Raw genomic sequence first — 12758 nt, 5'->3', positions numbered from 1 at the left:
GCTCAGTGGTTAGAGTGTCAGGCTGCGGACCAAAGTGTCGTGGGCTGGATTCCAGGTCAGGGGCGCATGCCTCAGTTGCAGGCTTGATCCCCGGCCCCAGTCCCTGACGGGGTGAATTCTGGAGGCAACCGGTTGATGTACTAGCACGTGTGTGTGTGTGTGTGTGTGTGTGTGTGTCTTTCCCCCTTCTCCCTCCCTAGTACTCTCTGAACATCAGTGAAAAATATATCCTCGGGTGAGGATTAAAAAAATAATTTAAAAAATTTAAAAATAATAAAAATAAAAAGGAAAGTAAATAGATGTGAAACAGTGTTTCAAATACTTTTTCTCTAAAATAACACTGCTGGATTAGCTTTAGTCCGACCAAGCTAAGTAAAGAAAACACAGATATCCTGTGTTTCCTTCTCTTTAATGAGGATATGATGGATGCTTGGCGAGTTAATCTGCCCGGGCCGCTCAGGAAGTGCCGGTGACTCCACAGATAAGGCAGGTTGCCGCCACTGAGCAGAGCGTCTGTCTTTCAGAGACGGGAAGGTGGTTTTCATTCCTCTAGCACTGCCCGATCTATTCACCTCTCCAATTTCTTCCTCTCTTTAAACTTACACTTCTGAATCACTCCACACTGGTCAGGTGGCTTTGTCCCTTAAACACGATTGGGCCCATCCCGTCCCTGGCTGAGTGCCCTCCTTGCCTAGTGCATTATCCAGGGAAACAAGTGATTGTGCCCCCCTCCGCGCCCCCCCGCCCCCCCACAGATTCCTGGATGACCGAGGAACACTGTTATCTGAGACACTGGAAGAGTTTAAATCTATTCTCAAAGGTTTGTAATTTTTCAGTAATACTTAGGGACTTTGCACAGGAAAATTCTATCGTGTGGATAATTGTGGTTTCTGGTGATTGTTTTCTTAAGCTTCTAAATTGTTACTCTCTGAACTGGAAAAAAGGGCACTGAGAAATTCAGTATTTTTATCAACTAGGTTTCCACTATATACATTGTCATGGTGTTCAGTGGACAAGCATTGCTAAATTAAACCTAAAAACAACAACAAACTTTGTGAACAACCCTGAAAGTCCCAGTATAGAAACAACAGAAAGGCAAGTACCTTATTTCTCGATGTTATTATCTGCTTAATGACCACTCGGTCTGCCAGCAGCAACACTTTTGTCACTGAAGAAAGGAGTAATCTCGCAGCCTTTATAACTCCTGTTTTGTCTGTAAAAATGGTGATCTGGCCACCAGATTCGGGGTGATGCGGGGTGCTTACATCTGTAAGTGCTGCAATCGTTTCTCCTAACAAGAAAGGCAAGGAAGAAATGGCAAATTGGGAATTAAACACACTGAAGTTAAAATCCAGATTTTTCTCCTATCTTGAAGGTATCACAATGCCCATCTCCATAACCTGAAGGCACTTGAGTTTTTGTGGACACCCAGTGGAGAGAAGACAAGGCTTTGGGCCCCAGCGAGAGGCACCCTCAGTGAAAAGGGGGCCTAGAAGAATCAGCCATAAGCAAAAGGAAACAATAGCGAGATCACCTGTTGGCCAGCAAAACTAAAGGAGAGCATCCCTCCTGAGAATTCAGTCCACGGCCGACCCTCACTCAGGCTTGCTGTTTGAATTGATACTTCCTATGATACCCAGCAGGAGCCATTCTGCCAAGTGAACTCCCAACCCTCTAGAAAAAGTTCTTCACTGCTGCTATCAAAAACTTTATATATATTTTTTTCTTTTTAAAAAACCTTTTAACGTTTAATAGCAATGATCAATCTATAAAACAATACAAATATTTGTTCTACTCAAAAATGAAACCAGTGTGTAATTGTTTCTAAACCTTACTTTTAACAAGATTAGAAAAATTAACTTTTGCCCTGGCCAGGTGGCTCAGTTGGTTGGAGTGTCATCCCATACACCAAAAGGTTGTGGGTTCAATCCCTGGCTGGGACACGTATGGGAGGCAACCAATCAATGTTTCTCTTTCTTTCTCCCTTCCTCTCTGTCTAAAAATCAATAAAAACATATCCTTGGGTGAGTATTAAAAAAAAAAACCAAAAAACTTAATTACCTTGTAATGTTCTAGGTAGTCTTTTAAATCCTAAATAAACCTGAGTGCATAATAGATTGATTTTCTCACAAATTCACTCTTTGTCAATAACGTTACATACACCCACCAGGTACCAGCCTATGTGCTCAGGATCCTGAGTAAAAGTGTGGCATAATGAAAGTCCAGGTTAGGCCTAGTGGAAACATATAAAATACACCTGAAAGGAAAGACTTAAAGTCAGGCTACTATTTCAATTGTGGGTGTAAAACAGTAAGGATCTTACTGGGATGGAAGCCATAGGAATATTAAAAATAGGATGATTTGGCCCTGGCCAGGTGGCTCAGTCGGTTGGAGTGTTGTCCCTCATACCAAAAAGGTTGCAAGTTTGATTCTAGATCAGGGCACATACCTAGGTTTTGCGTTTGATCCCTGGTCGGGGCGTGTACAGGAGGCATATGATTAATGTTTCTCTCTCACATTAATATTTTTTTTTTCTCTCTCTCACCCACTTCATCTCTAAAATCAATAATCAAATCATCAGGTGAGGATTTTAAAAAAAAGATTTGGGAGATACTGATAAAATAAAATATAAAATTAGTACCTGAACAGTTGATAAGGAAAGGAGAGTGAAAAATAAAAATAGCTTCAAGGTTGCGAACCTAAGTTACTTAAAATCAGAAGGGCATGGAAAGGGAGAGGATAAATTTAGTGTCAGACAACAGGAATTTGAAGTGACACAGGAAAGCCCAAATGAACGCCACTTCATATGGATGCTGAAATACCATGGCAACCGCTGAAGCTCTGCTAATAGGTGAAGTCTGTGATCGCCAAGCCCCCAGTGATGCCCACCTCCTGGGATTTACATCCTTGAGTTTGTCCCTCCCACGTCATACGAGGTTTAGTATGGCAGTTTGATGGTATGTGACTTCCAACGTTGAGTTATTAGGCATCGAGGCAGCCATTTTGGTGTTCTCCCTCCTCCCCCCAGCCGTTTTGGTGTTCTCCCTCCTCCCCCCAGCCGTTTTGGTGTTCTCTCTCTGGTCAATGGTCAAGAAAGACGTGAAGCCTGCCAACGGCCTTGAGAAGGAGTTGGACAGCAGGCCCTGCAGCGCAGTCCACCCTCAGATCACTGCAGGCTCAGCCCATACGGTGAGTGCAACCCCAGGAGACACAGACCCAGAGCCAGCCAGTGAGCCACTCCCCGGTGCCTGGCCCTCGGAAAAGATGTGAGGTAATAAACGTTTGCAGTTTAAGTTGCTAAGTTTGGGTTAATTAGTTACACAGCCATAGGGAACTATTACAAAGTTTTATGTAGCCAAAAATACAGAGAAAAGCATTTAGCATTAAACCTCATACACACCAAAAGGGGCAGGAGAAAAAGTGTAAGTTTGCGTTCTAACAGCAAGAGCTGAAAGGATGAAAACGTTTCCTCTGGACCTCTGGAAAATGTTACTTTTCCCTGTAGCTCTCAATCACCGAAAACATTACACATGAGCCTGCACATATGGCATTATTTAACCTTTCTGACTAAACCCCTGGCATTGAACTTAAAGTACGTGCGTTGGTCGCATTTGGCCTGCTCACCAAAAGGTTCAGTGCTCCCTGAACATTATGAAGTCTTTCCAAGTGTAGACTGTTCAGAAATCAGTTCCCTGAAAAAGCCACAGAGCTTTCTTATAGCTTCATGGCTGTCATCTCTAACTTATGTGTAACTAGCTAGTGTTGCACCTATTCTCCACCTCGTGAACGGCTACAAATCCAAGTCACCAGGGACCTCCCTTTCCTGTAATCCACAACCTTCTAGCTATTAACTGCGCCGGGGGGTGTTTGGTGCATTCTTGATGCTCTTTACATCGCCCGGACCCTGCCTTGCTGCAGCCTGGTTTACTGTAAACCCTTCCCCGCCTTCAGTCTCCACTCTCTCGGCCCTCATTTGTTCATTCCCTCCATACTACCAGAAGTTTTCTAACACAAAACAACAAGTCTTTCATCTGGCTCAAAATTCCTCCGATGACCATCTGCGGAATAATACCCGCAGTCAGTCATGTAACATACAGAACCATGGCTGACCTGTTGGCCTCTCCATGTTTACTTGGCCTTATCTCCCCGACTCCCTCCCCCCCATGGCGACTCTCCAAATCACCCGCTTCCCCCCTCTGGGTTGCCCGTGGAAGTAAACAGCACCCTCATTTACCCAGCTGTTCATACTCCACACCTAGACTCTTCTTCCCATCACATCCCACCACTAAACTGTCAGAAAATCCTGTCAGTGTCACCTTGACGATATAACCAAATGCAACCTCTTTTCACCACCTCAAAGGCTATCACCTGGTCTAAGTCACCACCATCTATCACCTGAACCGCTGCAACAGCCTCTCAACTGGTCTCTCTGATTTCTCACCTCTTACCGCCTAAAACCCATTCTCCAAACAGGAGCCAGCAGTCAGCCTTTTAAAATATAAATGACATCAGATCACCACCCTACACAAAACCTTCTTCTAGCTCCCCTATTACACTTACAACACAACCCAAGGTTCTTACCTTTGCCTAGAAGGCCAGACCTGGTTTTATTTTTCTTTTTCCCCAGGTATCCACATAGCTGGGCAGTCTCTGCTCCAATGTTACTTCCTTAGAGGGATTTCTTGACCCCCCACCCCCCATCTCAGTAGATCTCAACTGGGGACATTTGAGGATGTCTGGAGACATTCTGGGTTGTCACAATGGGGACTGAGGGGACCTACTGGCAGCTAATAGGTAGAAGCTAGGGATTCTGCTAAACAGTCGACAATGGAGAGTTACTACCCCCAACAAAGGATTATCAACAAACAATTATCCAGCCCCGTGGTCGGCAAACTGTGGCTCACAAACCACATGTGGCTCTTTGGCCCCTTGAGTGTGGCTCTTCCACAAAATACCACGGCCTGGGCGAGTCTATTTTGAAGAAGTGGCGTTAGAAGAAGTTTAAAAAATTTGTCTCTCAAAAGAAATTTCAATCGTTGTACTGTTGATATTTGGCTCTGTTGACTAATGAGTTTGCCCACCACTGATCCAGCCCAAAATGTCAATGGCATCTACTCTCTCTAAAATATAATTCCATTGGTTTCCTAACCCTTTCTGTGCTTTGTAACTTTCTTCATGGTAACTATCACTAATCGACCTTATATACATATTGATTCGTTTGTTTATGGTCTGGACAGAGAGAGGTATGTCTCCCTTACTATACCAGAATCCAAGTTCCATGAAGGCAGACTTTTGACTAATCTGTGCATGGCTAGATACCTATGGCCTAGAAAAATGCCTGGCATATAGCCAGCATGCAGTAGACACTAAAAGAGCTCTGGCTGGTGTGGCTCTTGGTTGGGACTTGTCCCATGCACCAAAAGGTTGCTGATTCAATTCCAGGTCAGGGCACATGCCTGGGTTGTGGGCTCGATCCCCGGTGGGGAGCATGCAGGAGGCAGCTGGGCAATGTTTCACTCTCATATCCATGTTTCTCTCTCTCTAAAAATAAAAAATAATAATAATAAAACATATTTATTAAAAGAATAAATGGATAAATGATACTTTCAGACCTAGGACTTGAGCCAAGAGAAGTTCTATAGACCTAGAAGCTAATCCTGTCCTTCTTTTTTTTTTTTTTTTTAAAATATATTTTTATTGATTTTTTACAGAGAGGAAGAGAGAGGGATAGAGAGTTAGAAACATCGATCGGCTGCCTCTTGCACACCCCCTACTGGGGATGTGCCCGCAACCAAGGTACATGCCCTTGACCGGAATCGAACCTGGGACCCTTGAGTCCACAGGCTGACGCTCTACCCACTGAGCCAAACCGGTTTCGGCAATCCTGTCCTTCTATGTCCCAGGCACCTGTAATCATTGGGCTAAATCATAGTGCACATCTTTACTCAAATGAGATAATAATTTACCATCGTATCCAAAGCAGTACAACTGGTATCAACACACTTCGATATCAACATCCACATACCTGCTTGTTTAGCTTCAATACAGGCAATAGTTATTTCTTCTTTCAAATCCCAGTTTTCATTGGCTATAGCTTCCCCTACTTTAACAAATCTTCCAACTGCCAAGTTGACAGCTTGTCCTACACGCTGGATTGCTTGCAGAGTTTTATCAGACTTTTTGGTATTATCTTTGTGATTAATAAGTGTGGTAATCTAAAAATAAAAGACAAAAGCAACTTGTTTAAATTTTATTGCAATCACTTTTTTTTAAAGCTATATCATAAAGGCCAAGTACATTAATCCTGGCATCCTGGATAACCTAACAGACCAAATTCATAGTTTAATGCTTCAACCCAGAGGGAACCAGGAAGCATCCTGCATCTCTCCTCAGGACAATGCTCCCATTGATAACAATTCCAAGTTTATGAGAGGGCAGATAGCTGGGGCATGCAGTTCCAGAAGCCCTCCAGGTATTTCAACAAATCTTCGAGACAGGAGATAAATAAGAGAGGCTAGATCATTACATTCAAAGAATTCACAGAAAATCAAAGCACTTTAGGTCTAGTTTCTTTTGCTATGACTTGAGCTACTATGAGTAGAAACCATTTTTATTATTATTTACTGATTTTCAAGAGAGAGGAAAGGGAGAGGAAGGAGAGAGAGAGGAAAAGAGAGAGAGAGATCTATTTGTTGCTCCACCCATTCATGCATTCATTAGCTGATTCCTGTAAGTGCCTTGACCAGGGATCGAACCTACAACCTTGATTGTATCAGGATGACACTCTAACCAACTGAGCTGCCCGGCCAGGACTAGAGACAGCATCTTAACTTTGCATTCCACTCTACTGCCTCACACAAGTTCAGAGCTTGCACAAAATGGTGCCATACATGTATACTGAATTCAATAGACACTGAGAACGACCATTATAATCTATGTCTTATGCTTCCCTAAGTTTTGTTGTAGCTCAAAGTAAATGAAATACCAAGAGTCTGAACACTTGGTTCCAGGCCCTGAAATAAAATACAAAAGGTGACAAGTTAAGCTGGTTGAAACAAAGATAAATCTTCAAAATGTCTTATAAAATTAGCACGTGAACTTTGCTGACATATAAAAATATTTAAAGAATGTTACATAAAATATAGATCCTAAATAGTAGATGGCCATGGAACATAACTTTGAAGTGATTTCTATAAATATATCAACAAAGACCAGATGGAGAATTAAGAGAACAGGAAGGGAATCACTGTCTGGGCAATAATTATGCGCCAAGCACGTTCTATGTTATGGTATTAATAGTTTAGAATCAGGAAGGCCTGGGTGTGAGCCTTGGCTCTGTCCTGACTAGCTACATGACCTAGGGAAATGTATTTAATCTCTTTAAATGTCCTCATCTATAATACTGTTTTTCAAATTTTAAATACTTCCCAGATGCCAGGCCCTGAGGATGCATCAGTAAACAAGACCATTACAATCCTGCCTCTGTCTGGTTAACTGTCTAGTAGAATAACAATAATCTATATATATAAAAAAGTAATATGCAAATCGACCAAACGGCAGAACAACCACAATGACCACTCAATCAGTCACTATGAGGTGCACTGACCATCTGGCCAGCAGGCTCTGATCACCTGATGGCAAATGGGGAACCAGGGGTGGGTAGTGGCGGGGGGTGGGGCCTCCTGCTGGCAGCCAGGGAAGATGGCCCTGATCACAGGCCAGGCCTAGGGACTGTACTCATGCACAAATTTCGTGCGCCAGGCCTCTAGTTCAATTATATAAACTATATTTGTTGCACACCTATCATATGCCAAATAAAATTCCAAGCAATGATGAAACAGCAATGAACAAGAAAGGCCCATGCTTTCATGGAGCTTACATTCTAATGTCGGGGGACACAATAATCACATAACTAGGTAAACAAAAAAATTTAAATATAAATGCTATGCAAATATTAAAGTAGGAAAATGTGATAGAAAGTATGTGTAGCTGAAAGTAATTTCTCTTCCTTCATGAGAAAATGATATTTAAGCTGAAATGTAAATGACATCAAGTAGCCAGGCTGGCCAACATCAGGGAAAAAGTATTCTAGGGAAAAGAAATCATTGTTTTAAAAAAGAGGGGGTCACCTAAGGAATGAGGTAAGGCCAGAGTGGTTAAGGAACGGTGGGCCAGAGGGCAAGTATAAGACTGATATCCAACTGGTAGGCAGAGACCAGCTATGAAGGCTACGAGTTGGAGTAGAGTTTGTATTTTCTTGTAAGTGTGATAGAAGCAGGAAAGTGATAGACTCTCTAGTGGTTTTGATGTGCGTCCATAGAGTCTTTGATATTTCACCTTTCAAGAGCTGGAGCCTCATTCCTCTCTCCCTAAGCATGGGCTGCACTTGGAATAAAGCAGGACAACATGCTACTTTTGAGGACAGGTCATAATGATACTCCAATTCCCGTCTCACTCCCGCTCTGAGATTATTCACTTTAGGGGAGCCAGTTGCCCTGTCGTGAAGACATCAAAGTTTTAGAGTTTTCAATGTACAGTTCTTTCACTTCCTTGGTTAAGTCTACTCTTAAGTATTTTATTGTCTTTGATGCTATTTTAAATAGAATGGTTTTCTTTATTTCTTTTTCAGAGATTTTATTGTTAGCATATAAAAACAACTGATTTCTTTCAACAATAAAAAATTTTAAAATAAAAATAAAATAAAAGGAAAAGAAATAAATAAAAACAACTGATTTCTTATATTGCTTTTTAAAAATTAAATTTATTGAGGTAACATTGGTTAATAACATTATATAAACTTCAGGTATACAACATTATACTTTGATATCTGTATACTATATTGCATGCTCACTATCAAAAGTCTAGTTTCTTTCTATTACCTTAGAAACCAAGAAGAATCTTCAAGCAAGGGATGACAGGCTACCTTTATTTTCTATTTTCAAAATTTTATTTTTATTAATAGTTGATTGTATGTTGACTTTTTTTATCCTGCAATTTTGTTGAATTTGTTTATTAGTTCTAACAGTATTTTGGTGGAGTCTTTAGGATTTTCTATATATAAGCTCATGTCACCTGCAAATAGAGACAATTTTACTTCTTCTTTTCCTATTAGAATGCCTTTTATTCTTTTTGTTGTTGCTGTTAATCCTCACCTGAGTATATTTTCCCATTGATTTTAGAGAGACTAGAAGGGAGGGGGAGAGACAGAGAGAAACATCACTGTGAGAGAGACACATCACAAAGATTGATTGCCTCCTGCACATGTCCCAACCAGGGTCAGGGATCTAGCCTGCAACCAAGGTACATACCCTTGACTAGAATCAAGCCCCGGACTCTTCAGTCTGTGGGCTGACGCTCTATCCACTGAACCAAACCAGCTAGGGCCTTTTATTCATTTTTATTGCCTGATTGTTCTAGCTAAGACTTCTAATACTATTCTGAATAGGTGAAGTGAGAATGGGCATCTTTGTCTTATTCCTGATCTTAGAGGAAAATCTTTCAACTTTTCACTATTATATTGAGATATGGTCCTGCTATACCCAATTTGTTGAGCATTTTCATCATGAAAAAATGTTAAATTGTGTCAAATGCTTTCTATGATCATATGATTTTTTCCCTTTTGTTCTGTTAATGTGGTATATCACCTTTATTGATTTGCATTTGTTAAACCATCCTTGCATTGCAGAGAGGAATCCCTCTTGATACTACCCTATAATGCTTCAAAAAAATCCCAATGAAGCAGGTATTTACAAATGAAGAAATTAGACATCATGAAGAGTAAAGAAATTGGACATCAAGGAGACATTCTGACCCCAGACATTCTGACTCCAGAGCCTCGCCTCTTAACGATTTAGCCATAATGCCTTATCTGCCTTATGATGTTGATACGAGGATTAAATGAAATGATCCACATATTGTGTTTAACAAAGTACCAAGTTTATGGCAAGCACTCAAGGTATATTATAATTAGCTCTCTTATTTAATTCTCAGGCATTATCTTACCTTATAATAGAGAAACATGCAAATTGACCGCACCTCCGCTATGCCCACGATTGGGCCGGCAGGAGGCTGGGGGCGGGACTCCGGGTGGCATATCGCTATTGAGAAGATCAAGATGGCGGTGCCCAGTGGCCATGCCCATGCCTCCGCTCCCGGGAGTTGCCTGGGGCGATCGGCACCCCGGGGGGGGCGTGGCCGGGCCCATGCCGCCCCTCCCCGGGGTGCATGGGGCGATCGGCACCCCGGGGGGCGTGGCCGGGCCCATCGGCACCCCGGGGGGCGTGGCCGGCCCATTCAACCGCTCCCGGGGGTGCCTGGGGCGATCGGCACCCCGTGGGGGCGTGGCCGGGCCCATCGGCACCCCGGGGGGGCGTAGCCGGGCCCATTCAACCGCTCCCGGGGGTGCCTGGGGCGATCGGCACCCCGGGGGGCGTGGCCGGGCCCATCGGCACCCCGGGGGGGGCGTGGCCGTGCCCAGGCCGCCGCTCCCGGGGGTGCCTGGGGCGATCGGCCACCAGGGGGGGCGTGGCCCGGCCCCTCCCGCCCCTCCCGGGGGTCCCGGGGGCGATCGGCCACCTGGGGGGGTGTGGCCGGCCCCTCCCGCCCCTCCTGGGGGTCCCGGGTGTCGATTGGCCACCTGGGGGGGCTTGGCCGGGCCCATCCCTCCCCTCCCGCCGCTCCCGGGGGTCCCAGGGGCCGAGGCTTTCCGGGCCTTGGGCACCAGCGGGGAGCCTGCACCGATCGCAGGAAACCACTGGGGGTCGGCTCCTGTGATCGGTAGCAGGGACGCTGGGTGCGGCGAGCCCAAGGCCAGGAAAGCCTGGGGCGGAGGCTTTCCCGGCCTTGGGCACCAGTGGGCAGGAAACCACTGGGGGTCGGCTCCTTCGATCCTTAGCAAGGATGTTGGGTGCTGCCGAGCCCAAGGCCACCGCCCGGGGCCAAGCCCCGACCCTGAAAAAGGCAGAAGGCGGTGGCCACAGCCAAGGCCTGGGTCCCTGGTGCCAGCAGAAAACTGGTGCAGGCAGCCAGGTGAATGAAGGTCTATTGCATGAATCTTCGTGCAAACGGGCTACTAGTTAAAGATAAGAAAACTGAGGCTGAATGAAGTGAAGTATTGCCTCACACAGCTAAAAGTGGCCTAGTTCAGAATGTGAACCCAAGTTTGCCTGACACCAAAGCCCACCCAGTACTCTCCTTTGGTGGAGGTTTTCAATCTTCCTGATATATATATATATATATATATATATATATATATATATATATATATATTTTTTTTTTTTTTTTTTTTTTGAGGGTGGCAGAACACTGTCTTCAAAATAAAATATTACCTAAAGCCATTAGGTTATCATGTCAAAGAGGAGTTGCTATGGGTGAATTTTGCAGGTGACTGTGGGCCATGCTGCTGGGAAGCAAGGAGACAAATAGGAATCCTTTAGCACCAGCTTAGTTTTTCTCCACATCGGATAGACCAGGAAACTCTGCAGACCACCTGGAGTACCCAGGGCTTGATCACCATTGATTATTCCAAACAACCACCTGGGAACAGACTCAGTTTGTCAAACCCTTCATTTACATAAAGCTTTAAACTTTCAATCATAAAGAAAAGATCCTGCAATTAGGCTAAAATATCAACTATTGTTCAGTTCTGAAACGCACACTTTGATTTCACTACAAGCATCCTCCCGGGTGCATAATTAGGTGTGGCTGGCTGTCTTCCTCTTACTCCAAGCAGAATAGAAAATGTTCCAGTCCAAATAGAGGTAGGCATGCCTTTAAAATTGACAGAGGAGCCGAGTCCATTTATAAAATTCCTTACTAAGAGGTCTACTTATATTCTAGAATAATGACCAAACTTTTAAAAAAGGGAGGTTCAAAAATTATTCATGTTGTTTAAAAAAAAAAGGAAAAATTAGAAAAGCCTAAATAAATAAAAATCACTCATAATTCCACTATCCCATGAGCATTTTGGCATAATTCTTTCAGTCTTGTTTTATACATATACATATACACATTTAAACACACAGTTTTACAAAATTCAGGCCAAACTTCAATTCCCTCATCGTACAAAAAAAATAAAAACAGGTAACCTGTAACATTAAGCACAACAGTAGCAAGCACTATTTTATGTGCTTTACATGTGTTGATCCATTGAATGGTTATATCTCTATGAGGTAGATATTCTTACCACCCGCATTTTGCAGATAAAGAACCTAAAATTTGAAGAGGATAAGTATTTGCCCAAGGTCACAATAAGTTGCCGACACTCTTAATCACTACACTTGCTCTTTCCTCCAGGATTGTCTTGAGGATCAAGGAAAGACAGCTGATGACAGTGCCTTGTAAATCATATAATGCACCAGAAAATATTTGAGCTACTGTTCTGCAAAAGAGGAGGCATCTTATATTGGGAGTCACAACCTGGAGCTGCCCTAACACTAACCTAGAGAATGCCTGGTTGGCCGGTAAAGAGAGCAGAGAAGGGGTCCCTGGGGAAGAAAGAGAATCTGATACAATGAAGAACGCTGCTGTGGAATAAAAGAGTAAGAACTAGGGCTTACTTGATACCTTCTAACCAACAGTGTCAAGAAGGACCCATCTCTAACAAAGCATAAACTTGCACGAGAGCCCGATCTCTGGTGTCACCTTGCCTGGGTTTGAATTCTGGCTCTGCCATGTGGCAAGTCATCTAACCTTTCTATGACTCAGTGTTCTCACCTGTGAAAACAGGAATACTATGAGCACCCATCTCACCAGGTCAT

The 12758-nt window shown here is 43.5% G+C and overlaps 1 protein-coding gene across 1 annotated transcript in view; it reads right to left on the bottom strand.

Annotated features, from left to right (window-relative positions):
• The window catches only part of CTNNAL1 (catenin alpha like 1), a 55332-nt gene that overhangs the window by 35743 nt on the left and 6831 nt on the right, over positions 1 to 12758 (bottom strand). The window contains exons 2-3 of the mRNA XM_079790074.1: positions 6026 to 6215; positions 1104 to 1291 (exon numbers count right to left, since the gene is read on the bottom strand). Coding sequence (XP_079646200.1) covers positions 1104 to 1291; positions 6026 to 6215 — 378 coding nt within the window. The remainder of the gene's footprint in view (positions 1 to 1103; positions 1292 to 6025; positions 6216 to 12758) is intronic.

The sequence above is a fragment of the Cnephaeus nilssonii genome (assembly GCF_951640355.1).
Source record: "Cnephaeus nilssonii genome assembly, chromosome: 14".
NCBI classification, from domain to species: domain Eukaryota; kingdom Metazoa; phylum Chordata; class Mammalia; order Chiroptera; family Vespertilionidae; genus Cnephaeus; species Cnephaeus nilssonii.
The sequence above is the reverse complement of the archived record's forward strand: the minus strand, read 5'-3'. Positions and strand labels throughout refer to the sequence as shown.